General features: G+C 42.7%; 1 protein-coding gene across 13 annotated transcripts in view; it reads left to right on the forward strand.

Moving 5' to 3' along the window:
* Mier1 (MIER1 transcriptional regulator) overlaps positions 1-9,758 on the forward strand; it is a 56,583-nt gene that overhangs the window by 23,272 nt on the left and 23,553 nt on the right. For all 13 annotated transcript variants that reach the window (XM_023718268.1, XM_023718257.1, XM_023718261.1 and 10 more), the window contains 2 exons: positions 8,007-8,168; positions 9,527-9,659. In XM_023718268.1, coding sequence (XP_023574036.1) covers positions 8,007-8,168; positions 9,527-9,659 — 295 coding nt within the window. The remainder of the gene's footprint in view (positions 1-8,006; positions 8,169-9,526; positions 9,660-9,758) is intronic.

Raw genomic sequence — 9,758 nt, forward strand, 5'->3', positions numbered from 1 at the left:
AAAAAAAAAATAATATAAACTGTTAAACAGTAGACACCCCCGGTCACTAGAGAATAAAGATTAAAATGTAAGAGGTTTTCCTGAAGTATATGCATAACCTGAATTTTACCAGTTTAAAAGAAACCCAGCGTGGTGACTAAAGAATTTGCTACCTCATCCCTTCAGGTTTTATCTTCTAGACAAGCTCTACCCCAGGAGGTTGGTTACCTTAGAAACTTACCTCTGTAGTCTAACCTGGATGTGGTCATGCTACTTCCTTCCAGAAATGAATTTATTTCCATCTTGTATCTTAATGAATACCTCTGGGATGCGGTTTTGGGGTAGGTGGTAGGCAGAGAGAGTTGGGTGTGACCTCCCCATGGCCCTGCCCTGAGGCCAGTGTGACTGACTGTTCAGTGTGTGACTGTTCATGACTGACCCCTGGTGTGCCAGCTCAGAGGCAGCCCCACTCAGAGTGGGGACCTGGATTCCACCCCAGCTGTGTGGGGCTCTTGTGTATCAGTGGATAACTTGACTCGGCTGTTGTTAAATCAGAGCAGACTTCACATCAGTGTCTGTTCTGAAAGCCAGTTCTTTTCTGCCTGCAGCCTGCCTTCTTGTAGTTATGCACATGCCTTTGCACTTCTTTTTGCTGCATGGCTTGGATGGTTTATTTCTCCCAGCATAGTTTCTTAGCATTATTGCACATTTCTGTACTTTTACTCGTCTTGTCCTGTGCCCCTCTTCCTTATTCCTCTTAGTCTATCGCCCAGCACTTTTATCACATGCTGCATCAAGGTAGTACATATAGAACCTAAGGTGACACTTCACTGAAGGTGATTTGTGTGTGTGCGCATGAATGATGAGTCAGATTGCCTTAATCACTGTGTAACTTTGGAGTAACACTGTTATGCTCCAGTTGTTTTCACTAAAATAATCTGAAATACAAGCAATCACTAAATTAATCTCATGTCTTGGTTGCTTTTCTCTCACTGCCGAGAACAAATGCCTAAAATTATGTAAGAAAATGTTTGTCTCAGCTTGCAGAGGTTCCAGTCTGTGATCAGTGGACTCTGTAGCAGGCTGGCATGACACAAGGGCAACACTCAGGGGTGGAAGACAGCAAAAGCAACAAAAGTAAAAAAGGGCGGAGAGCAAGTCTCTTTTTCTCCCCTTAAGCAGACTACCACACCCTGGGTATAGCATCCACACTGTCTCCCTTCCTCTTGCACAGGATGAAGATTTTTACACAGTGAGGACCCTGACCCCCTGCTGAGTCACTTAAAGTTCTGAACTCTTCAAGTTGACACAAAAATGTATCAACCATTGTAATCATCATCTTAGTAACAAGACACATTTCTTTAAACCACTTTCCATATACAAAGACATGCTTGTGCTTGTCATTTCACAACTTGAGCATTATAACACAAGTTTAACAGTCCTTAAGAACCACTGTTAAGTCTGTCAGCATTGTTATGTTAGTGCCATACATTCTGTTCCTATGCCCCCAAAGACTCATTGATATCCCTTTATATAAGAGACATTTAGTTCATCTCAAAGAGTTGCCAGACTCCTAACAATATCAGCACTGCTGAAAAGTCCCAAGTGTTAAGCCCCTTTGGGATGTAAGGCAAACTCTTACCTGTGAACCCCTGTGGAAATGAAGTTAAACATGTCCAACATTTAGTGGTACAAGATAAACATTTTCATTCCAAAAGCTACAAATGGGGGATACAAAGGATTTGGGACCAAAACAAGTCCACAGTCCAGCAGGGCAAACATTGTCCTTTAGTTCCATGTACAGCATCCAAGGCTGTACATGAGCTCCAAAGGTCTTGGATGGTTCCATTCCTATGGTACTTTCAATGGCTATACCTCCCATGGCTTCTGTCTTGGGCCATCTTTGTTCCCTCCTTGCAGTTTTCCTTAGATGATCCACATTCCTGGCTTTCCCAGACTTCTGGAGCCTCCACCTCCACTGCACCTTGGGCTTCACCCTCACAGTTTCACACACTGCCCTCTCGGGGACACACTGTCTTATCTCCTAGGCTTTCTGAGATTGAGGGAAGCGTTCTTAAGCCTATCGGTCTTGCATTCTGTATGCATCTAAGACCAGTGTCATATGGATGATACCACCAGGGTCTGCTGCCAGCTGGAGCAGTAGCAAAGCTTTCCTTTCTTAGCTGTAGGGATCAAGGGCCTGGATTACTAGGCGCTCTGAATCCAACTTTGAGTAATAAGTTCTCTGTGCTTCCACCATTTCTGAACATGGTGCTTGGTGGCTTTCTCTTCAAAGGAAAGTCTTTCACTTTTAGTTTTGAGGCTGCAAAGAGTGAAGACTTCCCTTTTGTGATGTCCTTAGACCATCATTTTTATTCTATTCCTTTTCAGCAGTTGAGATTCCCTTAGCTTTATCTCTGTAGTCTACAGCTTTAATGGAGCTTCCTTTCACACCAGAGATACAATATCTTAAGATCATCCTGCTTTACTCTTTGCTCTTGATTCACAACATAGATCTGGCTAGAAGCCCCCAACAGCAGCCATGCCATAGTGTCAGCATTCAGCTGTCTTGAAATTTCTTCTGTCAAATTAACCCACATCCTTAATCTCAGTATAGTTAGTCTTGGGACATGAACAAAAGGCAGACAAACTTTCTCCAAAACCATAACACACATCATGTATACTCCAGCAGCCAATGCAGTCCTGCTGCCTAACAGAAGCTCCAGAGCCTGGTTTTTATTAATTTTCTGCTCTTCTGAGCTCTGACCAGAATCTCCCATACAGAAATGCCTAAGGCATTCCAGCTCTGCTCTTTGAGGCAGCATCTCTGAACATTTCCATTCTCTTCCCACAAGGCATTCCCAGAGGCTCTTTAACCACATGGTGAGGTATAGCCACAGTAGTGACCCCACTCCTTGTACCAAATTGTCTTTTTCTTTTACTGAGACAAGATACCCAACACCCACAATTAAGAAAGATTCATCTCATAGTTCGTAGTTTTCAGGCCATACTTAGCTGACTCTAAGGCCGTGTGGCATGCCACAGGTACTTCATGGTGGCAAAGACAGCAAAAACAAGAGGCAAAAATGAGAGAGAACAAGCCTCTTCCTTGTTCATATTGTAAGCAGGCCACTCTCCACTGGTGCATTCATGTCATCTTCATGCCCTCCTCTTGCACACTCTAAAGATGTTCACAAAGCGAGGACCTTGGCTCCCTGCTAAATTACCTAAACTTTGTTTGTTTTTTGTTTTTTAAAGCACTGCTACTTTATTGTGCTGTTTCAGTTTAAGTTGAAGGAAGCCCCTCTATACCTTGTATTTGGTACAGTTCTTGATATGCAGCACTCGATGGGACCGGAGTGGGGTGAGCACGGGACGTGATACTGGGGATCAAACTGGGAGCTTGTGCTTGCCAGGCAGAAGCTTAAGCTGCTGAACTCTCTCCTCGGCTCTCAACCGTTATATCTTAGTAGCCACTCTCTGGATGTCAGAAACCTGTGCCTCAGAGATACTCTGTACTGTGAAAGTCCACGACTTGGCACATCGTTGTCTCTCTCTGCTCTCCTTTTTCTACATTTTTAATATTCATTTGAACGGTAATAAAACACTGCTACTTCACTGTGTTGTTTCAGTTTAATTTGAAGGAAGCCTCTCCAAAGGCTGAGTTTAATGACATAAGCTAATGGGATGTTCTCTAGAAAAGGTGACTGACAGGCCCTGTTAGAGCCCCATGCTGGTAGCAAACTTTTACTCATCTTTCAGTTTTTGTTTCAGAAGGAAAAGTAGAATGTTTGCTTTCTAGACTATCTATGTTTATAACATCAGAATCTGGAGAGCACAAAGATCGGTCCATCTGGACAAGGACAAATGTAGTGCAAGGCTCATGGGATTGCATTAAGCGTGGCGATATGGCCAGGCGTCAGGCACGCATGTCCGCCCAGAACACATTTCCTTCCTTTATGCTTTCTACTTGTTGGCTTCCTTTTTGCAGATAGCTTTTGTCCCATGAAGTTCTCAGTCCCTAGGTCTCCAGACTCTGCCAGAGACAGTTTGTGTGTCTTTCTTTAGCATCCATTGCTAAAATTACAGAAACAAAATGTGAAGTAGGGTGTCTTCTCCTCTCCCCTTGCCACCTGCTACTGAGTGAAAATTATTAGTCTTATTCACCTAGAAGAACTGGCCACAAAAAGTATAGCTCTGTTTGGGCGTGCATTGCGATTACCAATCCAAGTGTTCCCGACATGACTGTTATAACAGAAGGACGTCCCTAGACTGACAGATACCACTGTGCCCTATTACCTGGATACAAAAGAGCTAGCAGAACTGGAACACTTTGCAGTCTCCAAATCACCCAAGAGAAGGAGTACAACAGTAGCAAAGCACCCAAGAAGGGTCAGGCGTGGTGAGGGACACCTGTGATCCTAGCACTTGGAAAGCTGAGGCAGAGTGACTGAGTTCATGGCCCACCTGAACTGCATAGTAAGACTCACAAAAAGAGTGATTTAGTACGTTTTCCATGTGTTCTATAACACAAATACCAGCAAATTACTCTGAAGAAACAGTATATTAAAAGGAAGAGGCAATAAAGTTTGCTAAGTTTTGCTAAGAGAATGAAGGAAGCTGACGAAAAGCACCACAAACTGATTGCAAAAGACACAGGCTGCTGTGTACATCTATGTCTGAATACAGTAGAAATGAGTCCACACCCCTAGCTGCCTCATGCCTTTCTCTGTGGGTAAACATGGTCATCCACTGCCCTGTGTACAATGTGTGATGCTAATCAAATCACACCAAGTCCTTCCACCTCCTGCAGCATTAATCATCTTTGTACTCTTACAGTAATTTTGAAATGTAGATCATGTTAAGCAGTAGTTGCTCTGCTGTGGTAGAGCCAAGAGTCACCCATGCTGCCTCATCCCCTACGCTTTGCTGTCTCTAGGGGCCACTGATTTCTGATTTTCTACAAGGTTAACATACTTGTCTAGAGTAGTGAGAACTGTTGTTCATCTTTGTTTTACTTAATGATCTCTACTTCCATCTGTGTTACTGCAGATGACAGGATTTCAGTGTTTTACACGACCAAATAATGTTCCGTTGTGTGGATAACCTTTTCCTGGTATGGGTATTTTACCATAGACTTTGTCAGTGGTGTGTGTAGTATATGTTTTTTCTTTTTCACTGTTAAAAAAAAAAAAAAAAAAAAAATCTGTTTATTTATTTGGTACAGGGTCTCACTCCCTAGCTCAGACTCCTAGTGATCCTCCTCTGTCTCAGCCTCCCCAGTGCTGGGATTACAGGCATGCACCACAATACCTGGTTTTGGTGGCCAGCATGGCACATTCAGGTTTCTGGGGTAGAACAGTATGTTGTACTGGAGATTGAACCTGGGTCCTTGGGCTTACCAGGCAGGTGTTGAGCTATTTCTCCAGCCTAGTGGTATGTTCTTCAGGGGGCCCTCCACTATTACCAGCAGCATTACCTGAGACCTGTTAGGTCATGGGCTCCAAGGTGAGGCCAGCACTTTTTAAAAGATGTATGTATGCATGTACGTATATGTATGTATTTGGTATAGGGTCTCGATATGTAGCTTGGACTTGTAGTGATCCTCCTGTCTCAACCTCCCCAGTGCTGGGATTACAGGCATTTGTCACGACAACCAGTTTCAGTGGCCCACACAGAATGTGGTACCAGAGACTGGAGTCACTTAGACTGCTGAACTATCATCTCCCTAGCCCCCCAGCACTTTTTTAAAATAAAGCTTTAAAGTTGTTTTACTGTCCTTAAATAACAGGCCGACACTAGAAAACATTTATTGGATTAATAATTTGCGTGGTTTCTTAGAGCAGACCAAATGCCTTGGTGTAATGAGAAGACAAAGTCAAAATAGAACACTGCCATTTAAATAGTTACGTGGTTTCTCCCAGCACTGTGGAAGTTGGAAGTAACTGGGTGTAGTGGCATCTCCTGTAATCCCAGCCATTTACAAAGCTAAAGCATGGTTGAGGATTGTAGGCCAACATGAGCCACATAACAAAACCTTATCTCAAATGAAGTAAATCAAAGGTCATAGTAACATACATTAGGATTGTTTCAAAGGTAGACTGTGGAACAAGCTTACCATCAGTTCTTGGGGCCAGTGCACATGTGAGTTTTAAATGACTATGGATGTTCTCCTGGTCTGTGTCCTCTGCACACTGGGGATTGTGGCCGGGGCTTTCACTCAAGGCAAGGCCATCGGGCTGAGCCTGTTGGTGGCTTGGAATGCAGGATGAGTCTGAGGGAGTTACTCGAATCAGAACTAGGCCTAAGCATCACATTGAAGTCTGTCAGTACATGATGTTTCTCCCTGGTGATTTCCTTATTTGCAGATGAAAGTAGCAAATGAACACAGGCAATCCTATCTAGTACTTTTAAGGTCTGGTGAGATTCTGTTTTGGCTCTGCTTTCATTTTTAGGAGAAAAAAACTGAACAAAGTGTGGAACACAAATGTGCCATGCAAGAGATGCTTCATGACAGCTCTTTGTTGCTGTGTATAGAGCAAGACTTCCCTGTGTCTTTCTCTTAACTCTGCTTCTCTTGATTTTGCAGTTCTGTTTTATTTCTAAAGTACTGACTCCTTGTTCCAGGATTTCAGTGTCTTCCACCATGTGCACGTGGGCCAGCTCTCGGCAGTCCATGCCCCTGAGCACTTCAGGACCCTGTGTTGTGCTCCTGGGGGGGTGTGAGAACCAGGGGCGAGGAGTGTCTGCTGGTCATTCAGCTGGAGCGCCAGTACTATGCCTGATGTGTTACCATTTGTCAGATCAGAGCCACAGGTGATGAGGTTTCTCGGAATTGATTTCTTTCAGAGGTGGTTCCCACATTGATTCAGAACTATCCGTTTACAGTGGTTAAGAAAAGTATTAGGTGACACATTCTTCCTGTTAAAACAGTGCATATTGTAATCATTAGGTTGTTTCTTGCTCATGGGTTCTGAGTGAAGTGATTTTTGTCATCACATATGATATGTCATCAGCTTGTTCTCCGGTGCAGTATGCCACTGTGCATAGTGGCAGTGTGATTAACATGTGGACTAGACTTACTTCTGCCCCAAAACAAGGCATAGCATGCTAAAGCAATGCAGAACAGTGTCAGGAGTAGCATTTTTTAGCTTCTAAACTAACATTTCTGTGGGTTTTTTAGAGCATACATGTATGTATCTTGTGTGTCCAATGTGTTCAAATGATTGGAATTTCTGAGATGCTTTCCTGATATTTCATACGACTCCACTGATGATTAGCGTTCCTTCCCCAGAAAGCTTACTTCGTCTCACTGCAGAGGGCATCTGTCCATGTCATCTGATGGGGGCATTCGCAGAGGATCCAGGGCTGAGGCACTTGCACTCTTTGGATAATGACTCTTGGAGTCAGATGATTTGAGTTGGCTCCGTACTGTAACTTTTGTGGCTTGTGAGCGAAGTAATCTGTGTTTCCTTCTCCATGAAACGAGAAGAGCTCTGGCATGGATGGTAGCAGCAGTGGGAGGTGATTTTCCAGTTGGCCTTACGGGTATAAAGCCTGCGATGCAGCGTCATCCTGTGAATCATTGATGCTTCTCAGTGTGATGCGGCCAGGCTATGAATTCCATTTCTTTCTGGGTTTATTAACTTAGTTGAAAACCTATTTTCCTAGTTCTGCTTGTTCCAAATTAATCAATATGGTTCATTTAGTTAGTAGTTAATTCATATGTAAGTTCTAATTGGCTGTCATTGTACATATACTGGACTGAGTGCAGAAAGTAGTCTTAGATAAATGTCACTTTTATTATACTTGAACAGAGTTGTTAATAATTAAAGTTGGTCAGTTTTATAGAAATATTTAAAAGACTGGCATGTTCTTAGTTTTCAAAAATACTTTGTTTTTTACTTTGTATAGTTCAAAAATTTGTGAACATTTTTAAGTCTATAGTGACTAGATTTATGAATTATAGCCTAGAGCTATGCAATCACTGATTTTAAAAAAATTGACTTTTGTTTTGGTCTGTTTAGGAAGGCGACATGCCAATCCATGAACTTCTCAGCCTTTATGGTTATGATAGTACTGTCCGACTGCCTGAGGAAGATGAGGAGGAAGAAGAGGAAGAAGAGGAGGGTGAAGATGATGAAGACCCCGACCACGATGACCACAGTGGCTGCAGTGGGGAGAACAAAGTAAGGTCACACACGCATACAATAATAGTTCAGCCTCCAGCCACGGAGCCTAGACAGTGGGTAATCAAAATAGGTGATTACTTAAATTTTAAAAATTTAAAATTAATAGGCCTGGTGGCTCATGCCTTTGATCCCAACACTTGGGAGCCTGAGGCAGGGGGATCACCACAAGTTTGAGGCCAGCCTGGGCTACTTATTATAGAGTGAGACCCTGCCTCAAAAAACTAAGTAAATGAATAAGTTTCCTGTAGTCAAAGACACATTACTGTGAATCCCTCAAGACACTCCCCCTGCTTCCCATTCTTCCTCTACTTTCTGAAGCAGCTTTGAAAGTCTTGTTTCAAGTGTCTGTGCAAGTGTGGTCAAAAATACAGCGACTGCTACTGCCAAGTGCCAACCAACAGAAAGGCAGACTTGTGACCTGTGTCCTCATCCACTTTATTCACTGGATCTGCCTCTGTGCACCTTCCCACTCCTCCCCAAAGTCAAAGTGAAGGTGAAAGAGAGACCTTCTGAATCAATCTGGGACACTGAAGCGCCCAGGACAGCACAGCTGAAGACACTCAGGAGAGAGGATGCCAGAGCTGTGCAGGAAGTGGCTGACATGGTGGGCTAAGTGTGTTCTCGTGAGGATGATTAATTTGGGGGAAATTAATTGCAGTGTGTCTTTCACTGTAAGGAATTTTTTTAATTTAAGCATTTACACTGGATTTCTATCACACCTTGTATGTCCCAAGACTTATAGTGAATGACTAAAATCACAGTATAATTTATAAGTTAAATACAGTAAGAGATTAAATGGAAAATTAAGGTACTACAGAAACGCGGTCTACTTCTGAGATGTAACAGTTTGGTCTGTGTCATTCTAGATTTCTTCTCATTGCTTTTCCAGTTAGTTTATAAAAGCTCCCTTTTGGGAGGGTGGTGTTGTTTTACGGTACCGGGGATCAAACTCATGACCTTGCCCTTGCCAGGTAGGCACTTATGTTGCTGAGCCATCTCCCTGCCCCTTACAAAAGCATTTTTGAAATTACTATTTAAGACAGTAAGAGCTGACTGGCAGTTTTGTATTCATTTTTTCTTATTTTACTTTGAAATAATTTTAGATGTTAAAAGAGTTTCAGAGTTGCTACAGAAAACCGTATATTCACTCACTATCCCCTAACAATTACAGCTTAAGTAACCATGCACTCTTCGTCAAAACTTAAGAAGTCAACACTAATATACTATTAACCAAACTGTTTGGACTTCACCAGTTTTTCTGCTGATGTCTTTTCCTCTTCCAAGAGCCAGCACGGAGCTCACGTCTGTGGTGATGTCCTTTACCCCTTACCCAAGTGTAACTTACTGTCTGACAGGAGGAGAACATAAAGGACTCATCAGGGCAGGAGGATGAAACTCAGTCTTCCAATGAGGACCCATCACAATCTGTTGCTTCTCAAGATGTGCAGGAAATGATCCGCCCACGTCGATGTAAATACTTTGATACAAGTAAGCATTATTGCTATAGTTACAATATAAGATTGACTATTTTATGTGTTACGCAAAATCATAATGCATTTATCACTGTTTTTTTTTTTTTTTTTTTTA

The sequence above is a fragment of the Octodon degus genome, unplaced genomic scaffold (genome assembly GCF_000260255.1).
Source record: "Octodon degus isolate 3935 unplaced genomic scaffold, OctDeg1.0 scaffold00057, whole genome shotgun sequence".
Taxonomy (NCBI): domain Eukaryota; kingdom Metazoa; phylum Chordata; class Mammalia; order Rodentia; family Octodontidae; genus Octodon; species Octodon degus.